This window comes from Sitophilus oryzae, unplaced genomic scaffold (genome assembly GCF_002938485.1).
Source record: "Sitophilus oryzae breed Bouriz unplaced genomic scaffold, Soryzae_2.0 scaffold_2006_pilon_pilon, whole genome shotgun sequence".
NCBI lineage: Eukaryota > Metazoa > Arthropoda > Insecta > Coleoptera > Curculionidae > Sitophilus > Sitophilus oryzae.
The window spans coordinates 1694696-1715396 of NW_022146732.1; the positions used below are offsets into that span (position 1 = coordinate 1694696).

General features: G+C 34.5%; 2 protein-coding genes across 2 annotated transcripts in view; one reads left to right on the top strand and one right to left on the bottom strand.

Annotated features, from left to right (window-relative positions):
• The window catches only part of LOC115883868 (homeobox protein abdominal-B), a 249361-nt gene that overhangs the window by 63451 nt on the left and 165209 nt on the right, over window positions 1–20701 (top strand). Inside the window, exon 2 of the mRNA XM_030902282.1 lies at window positions 2356–2407. The gene's annotated coding sequence lies outside the window, so the exon portion shown is untranslated. The remainder of the gene's footprint in view (window positions 1–2355; window positions 2408–20701) is intronic.
• LOC115883893 lies at window positions 10176–10646 on the bottom strand. The gene has a single exon (XM_030902315.1). It carries the CDS (start codon window positions 10644–10646, stop codon window positions 10176–10178), a length of 471 nt encoding a protein of 156 aa, XP_030758175.1.

Below are 20701 nucleotides of genomic sequence, written 5' to 3' on the forward strand. Positions count from 1 at the left end.
ATTTCTCCAAGGGTATCAAAGTTTTTAATACTAAATATTTACTGAAGTTTATTTACTGATCAGTTGTTGTGTTGCAATAATAAAAATAATACTACCTTATACAGAGTGTCTAAAAATTTATTTTAAATAATTATTAGCTTCAAACGGCAATAACTTGTTTAATTTAAATGGAACACCCTGTATATTTTACGAGAATCAGATGCACAATTTAATTGTCTATCAAATTACATTATACCATTTTTTACCTATCTCTTTAAGTTTCCGTAGAAAATGCATTTTCTTGTAATTTAGAACTTATTTATCAATATACCCATGGACTATTGACATTTTAGATTATTTTTAAAGATGTCCCAAATTTTTAAAGAGTACAGATACTAATATTGTCGATATAATTCGTTTATTTCATTAAAAAATAAAAAAAAACTGTTTAAATATTTGTTAAAGAGGATCAATTAATATGATTCCAGTATTCAAACTACATTAACTGACTGCGTTGATTAATAATAATTGCTCCAAATACTAAAAAACTGAATTTTGTATGGGCATTAGACAGTGTGATAAAAAGTAACACCTTAAAAATGATATTTCATTTTTTAATAAATGCTTATTTATAACAACAGAGACTTTAATTTGATAACTTATTATTATATTGATTTCTGACTCAAATCCACATTTATTTATAATAATTTAATAACGAACACAATTAAGTATGTAATTAATTAGTATATGGGCGCAAATAATGGTGTTATATTTAATTAATGGTATACTCTTTTATAAAGATTTAAATAGTTTTCTTTTGCATACAAATGGGCTAGTAATATTATCGTTTTGCTAAAAACGATAATATTACTAGTCTGTACATTTTGTACATTTGTTGCTTTAAAAACAATCTAAAATGTCAATATTCCATGGATATATTGATAAATGAGGTCTAAATTATAAGAAAATGCATTTTCTACTAAAACTTGAAGGGATAGGTAAAAAATGGTATAATGCAATTTGATAGACAATTTAATTGTGCATCTGATTCTCCTAAAATATACAGGGCATTCTATTTAAATTAAAGAAGTTGTTGCCGTTTGAAGTTAATAATTATTTAAAGTAAATTTTTAGACACTCTCTATAAAGTAGTATTATTTTTATTATTGCAACACAATAACTGATCAATAAATAAACTTCATTAAATATTTAGTATTAAAAACATTGATACCCTTGGAGAAATAAAGCTTTAAAATTTTTACTGCAATTTCACAAAATTGAAAATATTTCAAAAACGTAATGTTTAAGTATAATAAACTTTAATCAAATTTACCTTTATTTTAATCGTAGAAACTAAAAATGTAATAATATACAGGGTGTTCAATTTAAAAAAATAAACTTTGATATTTTTTATTTATTTGGGACACTCTGTATCTTGTAAAAATATTTTTAAATTGTAGCTCTAATAGTCCTTCAACGAACCCCAAACTTACAATTTGTAAAAATCTCATCGTTTAGCTACAATACTCCGTGTCGTATGTGGTGAACAACTACTTATAGGGGTTATAATAACTACTTGGTTAGTTTTGAACCGCCATAACTTTCATAAGTTTATGTTGAGTTAGCAACCTATCAGAGCAAACTCTTTGTCTTTAATTTTCTCGAAAACCATCACTCTGGGCGATGTGCAACAATAGTACCTTTTTTGTAGGAGAAAGTATGTAGTTTTCAAAAAAATGAACCCACGTTGCAAAAAAAAATAACTACAATAAGCCTACAATTTCAAAACAACCGTTTTTTAAGTTCACCCTTTCAGTGCCCCTAACTCCCTTAATATGCATTTTCCGCCCTATACTTATAGGAACTTTTTTTACTATTTTTAGGAGTACTATCACCCCCCGATTTTTTTACACCATTTCAATGACACCCTGTATTATGTTAATTATCAATTATATTGAAGGTTAAATATGTTATTTTTATTTAGTGTTCTTTATTATTAAATAAAACACTAATACATCGCAAAACACCAAAACTCTTTACTTTTGCACTGGACTCGCGTTTCGTTAACCATGTTAGCATCAGCAGATGATTCAAAACTAAACTCAAGAAAACTAGGAGTTTATTTTAAAATCATCCGCCGACGATGGTAACATGGTTAGCAAAACGCGCTTCAAGTGCAAAAGTGTAGTGTTTTGTTGCTTTATGGCGAATTAGTGTTTTATTTTGTTATTTCAAATGACATTAAACAAATAATTAACTTAAAATAACAAAAATTATAAATATTTATTTTTTTTTCATAAATTTTTTGTCCCATAAAATCTACAAATTTCTGTTTATGCAGGAAGTAAATGAAGTTAAACTGAATTTTTGTTTTAGGACCCAATTCAAGTCTTCAGCAGATATTTAGGAGAGGAACATTGCATTACTGGTAAGCATATCATTAATCGTAAGCATCGTCTTCTTCAAAAGGCAATATCTCCAACAAAATTAAAGATATGGGGATGAACCAAAAAACAAACTATCGAGAAAGGATGTACCTAGGTGTCAAAATCATTTTTAAATTCTTTGCTTTGTTATTATATTCGAAGTATAGTGAATATATTTAAGAACAAAGGAAGTGCATCAGACTGCGGAAACTACCGAGGAATTTCACTACTGGCTATCGGAGGAAAAATTCTTGCAAAAATTATGCCAAACCGCCTGCACCCACATATAGAAAAAATCCTCCCAGAATCGCAAACGGGTTTTCGCACCAACCGCCGATTCCATATTCTCCATCCGGCAACTACAGGAAAAAGTAAAAGAGCAGCAGTCTAAACTTTACGTTGCATTCATCGATCTAACAAAAGCCTTCGACTCTGTGAACAGAGATGCACTTTGGGCAATTATAGTGGACAGCAAACTGCAGGAGAGAGGTTTGGGCATTAGATACAGATACGACGCGACGGCGCACAGTGGGGTATTTGACACAGATAGTTAATGGAAATCTTTTTATGTAGACCTGATATCAATTATTGCTATTTTCAATTAAAGAGGAAATAATATGAACAAAATAAAAGATAATTGGTCGATTCTAAAAAAAAGGAAGAAAAATCACTGTTCCAGTGTTTCCACGATCAATGCCACTAATACCAGTAGTGATATCGCAACTAATACTACTAATGCTACGACTGATCCGCGACCAATGCCCATACCACTAAAGCCGCTACTAATGCCAAATTGTGCTATACTGCTAAGGGTACTAATGCGATCGCTTTGTACACAACAATGCCATCGCGGTTTACACCTCGCATTAGTATATCACTGATTTGCAAATTAGAGGAAACCAAGAATGTTTTTCTCATTTTATCAGCAAAGTCGCAAAAAGTCGCAGTATTTTATTTTACTGTACGAAAGCCTAATGTTTACTAAGTAAAACGTATATAGACAATATGCTGAATTCTTCGAAATGCGCAACTGAATCTCTAAGTATAATAAAAATGTCACAAATTTAATTAAATATTCTGAACGCCTAACTTTTAGTTGCAAAAAAATCGTTAGTATAGAGAATATCAAAATAAATAATACGATTTTGTAGAATACATACCTGCAGCTTGCTGAGCCATTTTCAATCAAAACAATAATATAAACGTAAAAAGAGCACAAGAACAACAATAATTTATAATTTTAAACATAAAATTTAGCCATTTACCTCTTATCTGTGAGAAGTAACAACTTTGACGTTTCGTTGAAACAAATGAATGCAACTAAACACACCCATAGCAAAGTCATTCATGGCAGAGATGATTTAAATTATCATTTATCCTTTTTTGGGAAATCTTAAACACATTTGCTTTTTCGAATTTCGATCACCTTTTTCATGCTAATACCCCACCGTGCGGCGGTCTGTTCAACATAAAAAGACTCAGGGCAAAAACACGTACAAAATTCATCACAGAACTTCAATACGCTGATGACTGTGCTCTAGTTGCAAATACGTTACAGCAATTGCAAGAAATGTTGAACACATATACATGGGCATACGAGGCCTTGGGACTTCGATAAACTAAAATCATGTGCACTTCCCCGGAAGATCACAACAATGCTATAAAAATCAGGGATGAGCTGTTGGAATATGTAGCGGGATTCAATTACCTCGGCAGTTTGATTTCGGAAAAGGCCAATATCGACTCTGAAATTCAGCACAGGATTAGCAGCGCCTCAAGAGCATTCTGGAAATTAAAAGACAGGGTTTTCTACAATCATGACTTGAGCACAAAAACGAAACTTGCGGTGGACCGAGCGATAATAATTCCTACCACGTTATATGGAAGCGAAACCTGCGTGCCGTACCGCCGACACATGAACGCATTAAACAAGATGCCACAGAGACATCTTAGACAACTCTTAAGAATAAAATGGTTCCATCATGTCTCAAACGTATCGGTCCTTGAAAAAGCTAACTGCGAGAGTATTGAAGTCATGATTACAAAGTCCCGCTTAAGATGGGCTGGTTACGTATGCAGAATGCAAGAAAACCGCATACCAAAATCTCTGCTTTACGGTGAGCTTGTAGACGGTAAGAGGAGGCCGGGTGGACAACTCAAAAGGTTCAAGGATATTTTCCAAGAAAACTTAAAGGGAATTAACAAGCAGAATGAGTGGGAAGAGGCAGCTCACAATAGAACGGAATGGAGAAGAATTGTAAAGTCAGTTAAGAGCGACAACCAAAAAGTAAAGAGGTAACAAAGCAATGAGATTTTTGAATGTCTGGAGTGCGGTAGACAGATAACATCACCTATCGGGCTTTTCAGTCACAGAAAAGCTCATGAAAGAAAACGCCTTGCGTGACCATCTTCTGATGCGTGTCAAATACTACCAGTAATGGCGGTATGTATATTCGACAGGGTTTTCAAACTTTCACCAGTATATAAAAATATCAACCTTTTTTTTTTGCCTCGTATAATTGACATATGAGAACTTTCATTTTTAATTTAGAAGAGATACTAAAAAGTCAAATAATTTAGCTACATATTGCTTAAAAATTCATCAAAATCGGCCCACTAGAACAAAATCTATTAGATTTTGAAATACATCAAAATTTTAAGGTGGCCTTTTTTCGTAACGTATGTATTTTCCATGATTTTTTCCTAATTTCATATCAACACAATAGTACGAGAGCTAGCAACGCCTGGAAAATAAGTATTTTAAAAAAGTTGTCTCTTTGATTTATCTTTTACTCATCTTCTTGCTTCTTGATCTTCTTTGAATGCGCAGTAGAAAACGCAACGTCTATCGGCAGCCAGACGACTCGCACGCTGTTCCAGAGAGCATAGCAAAGGATATATTAGATCAGTTTCTTAAATTACGTTCTCGAAAACGTTGCTAGCTCTTAGACTACAAGGTCTAAATTGAAGTCTCGATAATAAATAAATAACTGGCTTTATTGTTAAAAAATTTTACAATTTGTAGACAAAGGTAAAGTAAACAAACAAAAAGAGAATACAAAACAAGTATACAATTCACATTATCAGTCTTATTGTTTAAAATAAACATTTATAAATGTTTACAATGTCAAAGAATAAACAAATAAAAATAAGATTCAAAAATATTTAGTAAGTTTATAGTAAATATAGTAATAGCAAATATTAGACCAGTGTTTACAAGATCAAATTCGATTATCAAAATATAAGTCATTCACGGCGTAGAAATCCTTATCCAGTAAATAAGATTTCAATGCTTTGCGAAATGAAGAAAATGATGTTATGGATTTGATTTGAAATAGCAGGTGATTGTGCATTTTTTTCGAGTTGTATAATATTGAACTTTTAACTAATTCTAAACGTGGGGTAGGTAGATATAGATCTTGCTCCGCGTTCCTGAGTGGATAAGTGTGAGATGGCCTTTCTTGAGAAGCTGATACATGCTTACGTATTAGGCAAACGGATTCACAAATATAAATAAGGAAGGAAGAGTTAATATCTTTAATTTTTTAAAAACGTCCTGGCAATGAGTTCTGCTGTTTAGTCCCAGTGAATATCGAACAGCTCTCTTCTGGAGCTTGAAAATACGGTCAAATTGAGTCGCACAACACGTACCCGAGAATGGAAGGGCATACCTGAGGTGCGACTCAAAAAGCGCATAATAAACAGTTCTAGCCACTGACAAGTTAAGCTCCTTAGAAACAGATCTTAATGCAAAACAGGCAGAGCGTCAATACATAAAATTCTCCGTTCATGTGAGGTTACAGGTCCAAAACCTACGCCTTACATGGCGCATTCTTCTTACATTTATCAATCTTTTGAGATTCAGACACATCGTATCGTGTCGAAAGGCACTTAGTGTAACAAGGCGAGATCGGTGTTAAGAAATTTATTCGGCCTTAAAGATTTTACGACACGGTCGTCGGCGTATCGCGTAAGGTTATTGTTTCGCGTCGGAACCAGGCCTAAGCGTCGTTTAAGCCGAAGCGTTTGTGACGTATATATATACGTCATTAAAAAGTTTTATTGCGCACCGTTAGCACGTGCACGATAACGATACTGTTATACGTCAAATTGGCGGACGGAGATTTTTGGCGAATTCGAAACTCTATAGAATACTCTATACAGTTATTTTTTAAAGTTACAGTGTCCCGAATAAAAAAAAAAATATCAAAGTTGTATTTTTTTAAATGCAATACCCTGTATATTTTACATTTTTAGTTTCTACGATTAAAATAAAGGTAAATTTGATTAAGGTTTACCGCACTTTAATCTTACGGTTCTTGAAATATTTACGATTTTGTGAAAATACACTAACAATAATTTTGTTTTCATAGCAGCTGTTAAAATTGCCTTATATCTATCAAAAATAGTAGATAAAATAGTACTTTAACCCCAAGGGTAGATTAAATGATACTTTAACAGCGAGGATAGGTTAAAAACTTCATTTCTTCTCGCACCTTTTTTAATTGTTTCCATTTTTGAAAATTTTTGCATTCCTTTTCATAAGTTATTTCGGGATTTAAATGGAAGTAGTTTGGATATGGCGTTTGTCGCCTCAGCCTGAATATCTGTTGGTAATTTACTTATTTCGTTTTGAGCCATTTCTGGCTCCAATTCGATCAGCAATCGATACGAAAGAGAATTAGAAAATATTGACTCAAAACTGACAACTAAAGAGACAGCTTTATTTATTTGTCAAATTACATAGAAACCAACGCCAACCCAGCACAATATTTTTTCTACTCGTAATAAATTCCTTGAAATAATAATTTCTGAATATTTTTTAAAACGTAACTCGCTATGGAAAAAATATTGTATTATACACGACGATAAAATTGCATTATCGTCTTGTAGGTATAAAAAATAACTATTATGTCAGTGTAATAATATAGAAGAAAAAGATTAAACGGCTTAGCCCCCAACAACTCGTAACCGTATACACCAGTGTACACCAGTGCAGACACGCACACTCACATACTCACACAACCACACCTACACTAGTGCACACTGATTTAACTGCCTTCAGGCTTCATCAGTACGGTAAGGAATCAGGAAGCGATGAAACCGATCCCATAACACAAAAAACCAGGAAGTAAACGATGCAACGAGGCACCGTGTGCAACCCAGGAGATGAAAAAAAAAATGATGAAGAAACGAAAATAAATGATGGAAAATAAAAGGAGCAAACGGGAGCCTAAAGTCCCAATTTGCAGGCAAGAACCAGAGTCGCCCAGAATTGTGGGCTTCGTCCAGAACAGCCGCGGAGGTAGCCAACAGCAACCCGCCGCAATACCCTTAGCCGTGGTACCAATATGAACAAGAAAGAAATAGTGAGGGAAATGTATAAAAAAGAAGAAAAAGATTAAACGGCTCAGCCCTCAACAACTCGTAACCGTATACCCAGTGTACACCAGTACAGACATGCATGCTCACACACTCACACAACCACACCTACACTAGTGCACACTGATGTAACTGCCTTCAGGCTTCATCAGTACGGTAAGGAAACAGGAAGCGATGAAACCGATCCCATAACACAAAAAACCAGGAAGCACACGATGCAACGAGGCACCGTGTGCAACCCAGGAGATGAAAAAAAAATGATGAAGAAACGAAAATAAATGATGGAAAATAAAAGGAGCAAACGGGAGCCTAAAGTCCCAATTTGCGGGCAAGAACCAGAGTCGCCCAGAATTGTGGGCTTCGTCCAGAACAGCCGCGGAGGTAGCCAACAGCAACCCGCCGCAATACCCTTAGCCGTGGTACCAATATGAACAAGAAAGAAATAGTGAGGGAAATGTATAAAAAAAGAAGAAAAAGATTAAACGGCTCAGCCCTCAACAACTCGTAACCGTATACCCAGTGTACACCAGTACAGACATGCATGCTTACACACTCACACAACCACACCTACACTAGTGCACACTGATGTAACTGCCTTCAGGCTTCATCAGTACGGTAAGGAAACAGGAAGCGATGAAACCGATCCCATAACACAAAAACCAGGAAGCACACGATGCAACGAGGCACCGTGTGCAACCCAGGAGATGAAAAAAAATGATGAAGAAACGAAAATAAATGATGGAAAATAAAAGGAGCAAACGGGAGCCTAAAGTCCCAATTTGCGGGCAAGAACCAGAGTCGCCCAGAATTGTGGGCTTCGTCCAGAACAGCCGCGGAGGTAGCCAACAGCAACCCGCCGCAATACCCTTAGCCGTGGTACCAATATGAACAAGAAAGAAATAGTGAGGGAAATGTATAAAAAAGAAGAAAAAGATTAAACGGCTCAGCCCTCAACAACTCGTAACCGTATACCCAGTGTACACCAGTACAGACATGCATGCTTACACACTCACACAACCACACCTACACTAGTGCACACTGATTTAACTGCCTTCAGGCTTCATCAGTACGGTAAGGAAACAGGAAGCGATGAAACCGATCCCATAACACAAAAAACCAGGAAGCAAACGATGCAACGAGGCACCGTGTGCAACTCAGGTGATGAAAAAAAAATGATGAAGAAACGAAAATAAATGATGGAAAATAAAAGGAGCAAACGGGAGCCTAAAGTCCCAATTTGCAGGCAAGAACCAGAGTCGCCCAGAATTGTGGGCTTCGTCCAGAACAGCCGCGGAGGTAGGCTTCAGGCTTCATCAGTACGGTAAGGAAACAGGAAGCGATGAAACCGATCCCATAACACAAAAAACCAGGAAGCAAGCGATGCAACGAGGCACCGTGTGCAACCCAGGAGATGAAAAAAAAATGATGAAGAAACGAAAATAAATGATGGAAAATGAAAGGAGCAAACGGGAGCCTAAAGTCCCAATTTGCAGGCAAGAACCAGAGTCGCCCAGAATTGTGGGCTTCGTCCAGAACAGCCGCGGAGGTAGCCAACAGCAACCCGCCGCAATACCCTTAGCCGTGGTACCAATATGAACAAGAAAGAAATAAGGGCTGAGCCGTTTAATCTTTCTCTTCTTTTTTATACATTTCCCTCACTATTTCTTTCTTGTTCATTTTAATAATATATTTTTCTACTTTTGTACTTAAAGTAAGGCACTTTTATGCCTAGGCGTTAAAATGACTTTTTTATATTGTCAATCACGTCGCAAAAATTAATACTCTTGTGACGTTTGAAAAAAAAAATTGGCCAAACTTTCAGTAATAATAAAATAACTAAAAAATTTAAAATTTCAATCTTCTTCTGTTGCTTGTTAGATTTGAAAAATCCATCATGCATGTGTCCTAAACCATGCGTTGTACGTTACTATGTACTACGCCCGTTTGACATTCCATAATTTATGGCTCAATAAAACCGCTAGCACGCTCTAAATGAATCAAGAACAACAAACAAATAAAGCGCATAAACGATCATATAACAGCATCTCAGATATGTGCAATGTTAAGTGAAAGACGTACGCCTAAATACCCCGCAGATTATAATAACCTTTAAATCTAGTTTAACTGTTTATCAGTAACTGTAAATAACTTCCAATAATGCAATATATCCACCTCCGGGGAGTCAGCCTCTCCCCTTACCCGGAACCGCCGCATGGCATTACTTCGGATTCGTACGTGATCTTGGGGTTTATATCTTATCTATGTTATTTTTTATCTATATTCTATTCTATTTATTTTTAGAATACTTCTACATTTCTTGCCTTTTCATCTTTTCCTTTCTCTATTGTTATTTCTTTCATAAATGCCCCTACCTTTCCCCATATTTTGCTAGTTTTGGTCATTTTCATAATCAAGGTGTCCGAAGTTGCAGGCAGATTTTCCGTTTTCCCATCTTGGACAGCAGAACAACGTGTGCTCGGCATCGTCGATTTCGTCGCAGTACATGCAGTTGCCATTTGGTATTTTCTTTATTCTGTGCAAGAAGTCCATGAAGACTCCATGCCCGGAGAGAAACTGCGTAATGTAATAGTCCACGTCTCCGTGTTTCCTACTTGTCCAGTCCTCCACATTGTGTATTAACTTTCTAGTCCACCTTTCCTTGTCGGATGTATCCCACTCCTCTTGCCATTTTTGATAGGTACCTCGTCGTTGATGGTTTTTCACATCATCGTTAATCTCTGCTTTGACATATAACTCTCGCTTTTCCTCAGCTGCTAAATGCAGCGGGATCAGCCTAGCTATAACCAACACGGTATCTGTTGATCTCGTACGATACGCTGAACAGATCCTTAGGACCATTTTTCTCTGTGTGGAAAGCAATATATTTTTCGTCCGTTGGAATTTTAGTGCCTCGACCTATACAGGAGCGCCGTATAGAATTATATTTTGCATTAATACCGCAAGAACTTTTCATTTTTTTTGAGAACGGTCCTTTTAGATTCGGAAGTAGTCCACATATAGTGTTACGGTTTAAAATTTCACCGTAACTTATTTTACTTATTTTGCTTATTTTTAGGAATAACTAAAACTTACTTGAATAACTTGAATAATAACGTTTAATTAGCTAACTTCTTAACTGTACATATAACTTCTAATAATATCTTATCTATTAAGTCTCTTCACCACAACAATTTCTTGGGATGGAGTTGTCTCCGATAACTGTAATATAAAACCTCATTAATAAAATATCAATTTGTCTGTTTAAAACCTACCTTTCTTTCTACAGTGGTTGCCAATTCTTTATTTAGACTTATGCTTGTGTTAGGATAATTTTCTTGGCATATTGGATTCTTGAACATAGACTTGATGTGATTATCTTTTGTCTGTTTTCAACGCAACAAGTGGGAATGTTGGGTCTGCAATATACATATGGGTTAAGGATTTTATTATGTATTTTTCCTGTGTGTAATCAATTGGTTTTACCTGATTATAGTTGATTTTTCCCTAAATTTCATCTTGTTTATATTACGATTTACAGACTGACGTTTCAATTGTTTGTCAGCTGATCGTGTGACACCGGCGTTGAAGTTGGACAGATGGATCTTTGTAAATTAGGTTTTCGATCTTTTTAAACGGTTTTTTTATATATGATCGGAAAACGTATTAATAATTTTCCGAAGATATTATGTTCATATATAGATTATAATATGTTTATTATGATGTAATAAAATGTTTCACCCAATTCGTATGCATTAAATAAAACTGTATGTCAAATTTTATTTTGGGTCTTTTGTTTTACTGGTTGCCAGTGTTGGACTTTGGGTTGGTATCTTGGAGTCCAGCGTCTTTTGCGGATTTTGCAAACACGCGTCCTTTTTCGACTTTGAACCGTTTTGGTGAAAGCAGGGGAAGCCTTCTGATCTCTGCCGACAAAAAGAAATTCTAGTGAAATTTTGGCTTGTCGCCGTTCCGTATTGGGATTATTCAGTAGAATTACGATCTTGGAATTCATTGAGGGTCGAGAAGACCGATTGGCAAGAAAATGAGCTTGGCCTGTGTAGTTGGAATTCCGGGGAAAACCTTGGAAAAGGGATATCTTTGTTGGTTGGGTAAGAGACATTTTCCTAGGTGTAAGGTTCTCTTCTACAACTATTTATTTTAGAGGACAGGAGCTGTAGATGGGTGTGTGGACGTACTGGGATGAGTACGAGGACAGTTAAGGAACCATTTTCCATGGAGTAACATGCGTTGAGACGCCATCTTTTCTTGGAAGGTCCGCATGGTGGAAAGGTATTTTACTATGTCCATTTGGATGAAAATTGGTGACTGGGAGTTTTTTGACATGAGAAATCTGATTTTGATGTCATTATGACTCCTACTTGTAGAGAGCGCCACTTGCATATTTTTTAACCGGTTTGAAAAGTAATAACTTTTTGTCTGTACCTGTATAAAACTACTGAGTAAAAAAATATACATTTACGACGTTTTTTACGTAAAAAAACTCTTTTGGTAAAAATCGCTACAAGTAATGGTTGTGTGCATTCTCTTAATAAAGTTTTTAGATTGATTAAAACCTATAAAATAGAATTGAGGAGTTTTTGTTATTACTATTGGCTACTCCATGAAATCGAAGAAAATTGGTTAGAAATATCTAAAATAATTTTTGAAATGGAACAAATTGTTAATAACTAATTATTTTTTATGTTTTCTATCGTGTGGCAGATTAAACTTAACACGCCGCCATGGCAAAACCATTTTCTTTTCCCGTTACGCAATTCTATAACAGTTATACATTCCTTTTTGTTTTTGATAGTCCCCGTTTGTGTTTTAATTTATTTTTCTCTCTTCTCACGCTACAATATTTTCAATTTATTTTAAAAAAATCGCATCCAATAGACATAATAATTTATTCTTAAGTCGTTGGTTGCTAACTTAAGTAAGTGGAGATTTGCCTGATTTTGTATTCTTACCTGTTCAATTTTAATTTAAAACCAGATGCATTTTTTTTTAAATTGCTTAAAATTTTCTAGTCCAAAATTGCTCAAATTTTTTACTATTTATTTACGACTTTGCTGTAAAATTAACAGGGAAGCCAATATTTGGACAGTTTCAACTTTCATGGGATTTTCTATGATGCCACCACCCTGTATATACCCTCGTGACTAACAATGTTATCCAAAACATTTCTCGCATGGCTTCCGATTCAAGTTTTATAGCAATTTTAAAGGCTATTTTTATGGATTTGTTTGAATTTTGCCGGATAGGACGATATACGCCGGCATCTGATACTGTTTAGAATAGTGTCTGACGTAAAAGATGTTATTACAATGGGTATTTTTGACCCCTACGCTTGTACGTATGTATACAACAGTATCAGCGTTCAGAAAAAGCAAGTTTACATGTTTATTAATATCCTAACGTTAAACAAGAAGGAATTTTCTTAAAAATAGTCATGGTAATTTGTCAATAGAAGAAAAGAATCATCACTAAAGCAATGGAAAATAATAAAAAAAAATATTTATCCAACAGCCACTACTATATAGACATTAATCACATGTATACATGCATATAAAATTAATAATAACACACGCGTGACTTTTTGAAGTTATAACACACAATTATTTATTTAAATTAACATTAAATGAAAATTATTTTTTTTGTAGATTCAGAAATTGAAAAACCTTGTATGCCTCCAGATGCTGTCCCTCCACTGCTTGAAATAGGCTCTGTCATTACAACGGCTCGTTCTGGAACACTTACAGCACCTTGAATCTTTTTCGCAATCTCTATTTTAATGTTGATGGACCCTTCGATATATCCTTCCGCAACCGTTGCAGATTGCCATCCTCCGTGTCTTTTTAACGTTGTCATGTTCACTCCTGCATTTGCCAGTAATGTAGCGGATGATCTCATACAATGGCCAGTGTATTGCTCAGGATGTTGTAGGCCCAAGTACTTGCGGAGGATTTTCCTGAACTATTTTTCTTTAAAATCTGACTTGCTGGTTGATAATTTACTATTTCATCGTTAAAAAATCGCGATTTATCTAAATGACGTCTTAATGTCAGTGCTATTTATCAGAGAGAACACTAATAACTAAAGTGAAAGAGACCGATCAACGTTAATTTTTGAAGACTGTGTTAGTGGCGCGGCCTTTGGCGTCTAACCCGAACTATGAGCGCATTATCGATATAGTAGGTTGCATTCATACCTATATACTGGCGCCAAAAATTTAAAATTTGTATATTTGAACCGAATCTTAATCTTTCAAGTTTATAATAAGAAATCTTCGTAGTTTTTTTAGATTATTTTGTTGACAACGAAAATTTATTATTAGACCTTAAAGCATTAAAACCTATAAATAAAATACTGTGTAGGAACATAATAATTTATTTAACTCCATACTCCTTGCCATACTCCAACTCAAGGCTGCAATCTTCAGTATTTTTTTATCTAACTTGATTGGGAGTGAACAGGGAAGCACGGTTGGGAGCCCGCACAGAGTATCAGTAGGTATCCCGTAGGTATTCAATGTTTTTAATAGTCTTTATTCTATAACAAGAACCTAGCAGTTAAAGAAAATAATTTGAATTACTGGAAATAATACCAGGTATAATACCTAGTCGTTCCATAGGTATCAGAAAAGAATGTGATGTTTTAAATTAAAAAAAATAAATTAGCAATGTACGATTATTATGTGCACTCACTATTACTATTAGGCATGTTAAAATCATTACCGAGATAAAACTTACCTTTAAAGGAAACGTTTTGTCTGGGTCTCAACCACAAAACAAAAATTACAAAAATGCCGAATAATCGTGGAATCTGAAATAATCAATAATGACAATAATCTTCTCTTCTGACAAGCTAAAAGAACAGGCACATTCAGTCAAAAACAATGTATTACTCCGATTTGCTCCGTTTATCAACAGATTTTCGTTATCTCCTTCTAGAGCTAAGAAATAGAAAAAGCTACTGACAATCTAATTAATCCTGTCAAATGTTTAACTTGCAAAGTTGAAAAAAAAAACGCTATGCGCGTCTAGGATGCGCGGTGACAAAATAAACTTGTTTACGAAATGCCCTATTCCACAAACCCTCTCACTTTAGTTATTAGTTTCTCTCTGCTATTTATTATTTACAAAAAACAAAAAACTCATACCTATATGGCATAGTAACATAAACGCATCCTGATAATTTATTAATTCGCAACAATGAAAGTAGAACTGGTAGATCCTTTTAAATCAATTATTCTTTAGAAATTGGACATGAAACAGTTCTGCTGTTGAAAGTGTTTAAAAACGATTTTTTTTAGAAAATTTCATTATATATTTCAAGATAAAAAAATCTCCCCGGTTAGATAAAATGTCAATCATATTCTTATAAATTGTGAAAAGATAAAATCTTATTAAAATGCTTCTTACTTTGGAAATTACAGTTGTTGTTTACTTTAAAAATACTTGTTTATCTTTCGATAATGTAGATTTCTGTCTGTAGGATAAACTTTACAGGTTATATAGGATTTTCCTAAACATCTAGCCAATACTATTACAAATTTAATTATATAAAAAAGGTTACTCAACCAAAAAATACCAAGAAATCTAAGATTTTATGGAAGGCACTGTTCATTAAAATGTTGTATCCTATGTTATAGGGCTTGTTTCTCTCTACAATTTCCTGTCTCACAATGTACCGTTTGTGTCCAGGAAGGATTCATAGTTTCATAGATGTCGATTTTCGAAAGAAATCAGTACATGTATATTATTTCGTATATTTTTCATTTTATTGATTTTATGGAAAGCACTGTTCATTGAAATGTTGTATACTATGTTATAGGGCTTGTTTCTCTCTACAATTTCCTGTCTTACAATGTACCGTTTGTGTCCAGGAAGGGTTCATAGTTTCATAGATGTCGATTTTCGAAAGAAATCAGTACATGTATATTATTTCGTATATTTTTTATTTTATTGATTTTATGGAAAGCACTGTTCATTGAAATGTGTTCTATGTCTCTCTATGTTATAGGGCTTGTTTCTCTCTACAATTTCCTGTCTCACAATGTACCGTTTGTGTCCAGGAAGGGTTAGATATCGATTGATTGACATAGATGTCGATTTTCGAAAGAAATCAGTACATGTATATTATTTTGTATATTTCTCATTTTATTGGTTTTATGGAAGGCACTGTTCATTGAAATGTTGTATCCTATGTTATAGGGCTTGTTTCTCTCTACAATTTTCTGTCTCACAATGTACCATTTGTGTCCAGGAAGGGTTCATAGTTTCAGAGATGTCGATTTTCGAAAGAAATCAGTACATGTATATTATTTCGTATATTTTTCATTTTATTGATTTTATGGAAAGCACTGTTCATTGAAATGTTGTATCCTATGTTATAGGGCTTGTTTCTATCTACAATTTTCTGTCTCACAATGTACCGTTTGTGTCCAGGAAGGGTTAGATATCGATTGATTGACATAGATGTCGATTTTCGAAAGAAATCAGTACATGTATATTATTTTGTATATTTTTCATTTTATTGATTTTATGGAAGGCACTGTTCATTGAAATGTTGTATCCTATGTTATAGGGCTTGTTTCTTTAATTTCCTGTCTCACAATGTACCATTTGTGTCCAGGAAGGGTTCATAGTTTCAGAGATGTCGATTTTCGAAAGAAATCAGTACATGTATATTATTTCGTATATTTTTCATTTTATTGATTTTATGGAAAGCACTGTTCATTGAAATGTTGTATCCTATGTTATAGGGCTTGTTTCTATCTACAATTTTCTGTCTCACAATGTACCGTTTGTGTCCAGGAAGGGTTAGATATCGATTGATTGACATAGATGTCGATTATACACGATATACGATATAACATTATAATATTAAGAATAAGAATCATATTAACAATTCTTGCAACAATTTTATTATCACCAGTTAAATAAATTAAAGAAGTTCGTTTAAAATCCGCTTAATAAAAGAAAAAACCATCAAAATTTAACGACAAACGAAAAAAATAATAAATTAAATTAGCCATAACGATAAAGAAGTAGAAATAACAAACAAAGAAAAAAGTATTCGGGTTGTATAGAGGGTAGGGGAGTCAATTAAGATATAAAATCGGTTTAATAGCAAATTTAAAATCAATAAAAGATAACAATCGGCAAACTGCAATAACACACAGTCGTTCTTTGGTGGCCGCCGGTCATTAAAAAACTTTACTGCCATTTAAACCGCTAATTAAGAAAGGGAAACTAAAACTTAGTCGGAGCATATAAAATAGTTATTAAAAAAGACGTTCGACTGTTTTGTGTACAAACACATTATAACAGTCGGCGACGACTACTGATTGCACACACAATGGAGCTCGCATTCACACAAATAGCCAAAACGATAAATCACCAGTCTATGAAACAAGGCAATAATGTTAATTTTAATGGTGCCATAACGCAAAGGTAGATTTTTATGATACATTTGTTGAATGTGAACGGTTGATGGCGTCGGGCCACTCTCCTTTTTATTATTTATTAGTTTTACTGTTTGTTTTTGAGGTGAGGGAATGTTATTATCATTAAAATAATGTCCATTCATAATTGATGTTTTATTATTAATTAGATTGTTTTAGATGTTGTATTAAGTCGTTTTAATCATCTACTGATAATGCCAACATGGTTGGCGAAACGCGCGCCCAGTGCGAATGTAAAGTGTTTTGGTGTATTAGTGTTTTACTGTTGTTACACCAAAGGTTCCAACCCCCCAACTTAACTTATCAACCTCTAGAATAGTGTATTAGGCCCTTTTGAGTCGCATCTTCGTTATTCTGGGGGCGCGACAAATTTAGATCGTATTTTCAAAAGAGGGCAAGCAGTTCGATATTTATTGGGACCGAACAGCAGAACTCACTGCCAGAATTTCTTTAAAAATTTCAAAAACTGACTCTTTCTTCTTTATTCATTTTTGAATCTGTTTGCTTAATCCGCAAGCACATATCTACTATTCCCGAAAGGCCACCTCACAACTATCCATTTAGCAATGCGGAGCACGAATTTGACCCACCCTGTACAATCATCTGCCTTTGGATATTAAGTCGCTTTCATTCTTTCCCGCATTTCGCAAAGCTCTGAAATCATACTTACTGGCGGTAACCGACTTTTTTGTTGATGTTTAATCTTGAACAATTGTGAATTTTAAAATTTTGATCATCTCACACACTGGTTAAAAGTCTAGTATTTAATATTTTATAATAACTATTAAGTGATTATAACCATCTTTTTTTTTAAATTGCAAAATATTTATTGATACGTTTTTTTTTGTATTCTGCAATGCATCTATGTATGTTCTATGTGTGATTTTAATGATGTAAATTTTTTTCACCAAAATATCAACATTTTGTTTTACCTTGTATTGTTGACAGATGGCGACTTCCATTTTAATTTAGAAAGATATACTAAAAAGTCAAACAATTTAGTTACAAATTGTTTAAAACATCATCAAAATCAGTCCACTAGAACTTAATATATAAAACATTAAAATACAAGAAAATTTTAAGGTGCCGTTTCAAAGTTTTTTCAGTTGTCTCCAAATGTACATTGTATAGAGAAAAAAAAATCATCTCCGTCTCTTCTATCTGTTCCCCTTTTTTATTACGTCCCAACGTACTTCCTAAAATAATATTTACACTCCATGAATTTTATTTGGCAAAACTTCTCCCTGGGGAGAGTCGAATGTATTTTTCTTGTAGGATTTTATGTGGCGTGGTCGGCAAATATAAATCGTCTCTGTCTCTCTTTATAGAGAGGCGGAAATGATATTGCCGAAGCCAGAGCCGAGATTTCATTTGGGAAAGTTACTCGAAAAACACATTAACCCAAAATGGCAGCCTGCTTACCAACAAGCTTATATTTAGGTCAAATAACAAAAAATTGCCTGTGTATTAAGAGAAAATTCGAAAATAAGCGGGAAAATAATATGGTTTGTTTAAATAGGTATAGCTAAAGCAATATATTTAGGGAAACTAGATTTAATTGATTGTTTCGATAAAGAAAATTTCTCTAAACTCCGTCAACATGTGTGTCAAAGTGTGTTAGAGCCCGAGGATAGTGCCCGGCATGCAAACTCAACCGACTGGCACCAAATCCTTCGTTGCAATTTCTCTTCTTCCTGCCTCGCCTCACCCCTGGGCCACTCCTTTATTCTGGCCGCCATTTTGCCGCCGTGTTTCACGTGAGAGTGTAAGGAACTAGTTCCTTCAGAGCAACAAAGAAACAGGGACCTGTTATTAAGTATATGTTACAGTAAAAGGTAGAAATCAGTGATTGTTAGGAATTACTAGAAAAAGCCTACGTTCAGCATCTAATTTTTAAACAAATTTGGAACTTACTAGTCATTCAAATTCACTTTTCCTATTGGCTATGTAGAATACATGGAAGGGGGTTTAATCACTGCGATATTACAGGTCTACTATGTCTCCCTTTCTTCAGTTATAACTCATAGAACACATTTTTGTTCATGTTTTTTAGTGCTTGCTAAGTTGTACATTTAGAGAACAAAGACATAGGATTTTACGGCACGGACACATCGCATTCACAAGGTACCTGGTGATGCACTCTTTCTCTTGTTTCAATTATTCCGGCCTTGGTATTTTTATTAGAATGCTTCTTAGAGTCGATCCAGATCTGAAGACAACTGAAGACATTTAAAGACAGTTTGATAGATATTTGATTGACATTTCAGACAGGCGAATAGCCAAAAAGTACAATATTAAAACTGTAAAATAAAAATTAAAAACAAAATTAAAGATTAATTTGTCGCTGGACAACATCTCTCGAATGGTTTAAGTCGTATCTGAGCAACAGAAGTCAACTTGTGAGGGTGGATACCACGTTGTCTTCTAGCAAGCCAATAGAATGTGAAGTACCACAAGGCTCAGTACTAGGCCCTATTTTGTTTCTTCTTTTTATTAAAGACATTGCTAACATAAACATCAGTGGCAAAATATGTCTTTTTGCGGACGACACTAGCTTCACTTGGAGCAACAAGGACATCACGGCACTTCATAGGATTATATCAAATGACTTACCATTCATCAGCATTAAATCTTGGTGCGATTTGAACCTCCTGAGTCTCAACATTTCTAAAACTAAAGCTTTGTCGTATAAAAACTCGCTGCAGCCTTTTGTACTTAACAACACCACCATTGACGTCGTAAAATCTGTAAAATTCTTAAGGCTTGTTGTAGACAATTCTCTAAAATGGGACATGCTTATCGACCCTTCGTCGAAACAATTAAGCTCTGCCTGTTTTGCATTAAGATCTGTTTCTAAGGAACTTAACTTGTCAGTGGCTAGAACTATTTATTATGCACTTTTTGAGTCGCACCTCAGATATGCCTTTCCATTCTGGGGTACGTGTTGTGCGACTCGATTTAACCGCATTTTTAATCTCCAGAAGAGAGCTCTTCGATATTCACTGGGACTAAACAGCAGAACTCATTGCCAGGACTTTATTAAAGAAATAAAAATATTAACTCTTCCTATCTTATTATTATTTGAATCCGTTTGCCTAATACGATCCAAAAAGTACATGCAATACGATACAAAAAGTACATACAAATATACATGCTTATATACATATAAGCATGTATCAGCTTCTCAACAAAGGCCATCTCACACTTATCCACTCAGAAACGCCGGAGCAAGATTTTTATCTACCTACCCCACGCTCAGAGTTAGTTAAAAGTTCAATATTATACAACTCGAAAAAAATGCACAATCATCTGCCATTTGAAATCAAATCCATAACATCATTTTCTTCATTTCGCATAGCTTTGAAATCTTATTTACTAGACAAGGCTTTCTACGCCGTAAACGACTTATATTTTGATAATCGAATTTGATCTTGTAAACAGTCGT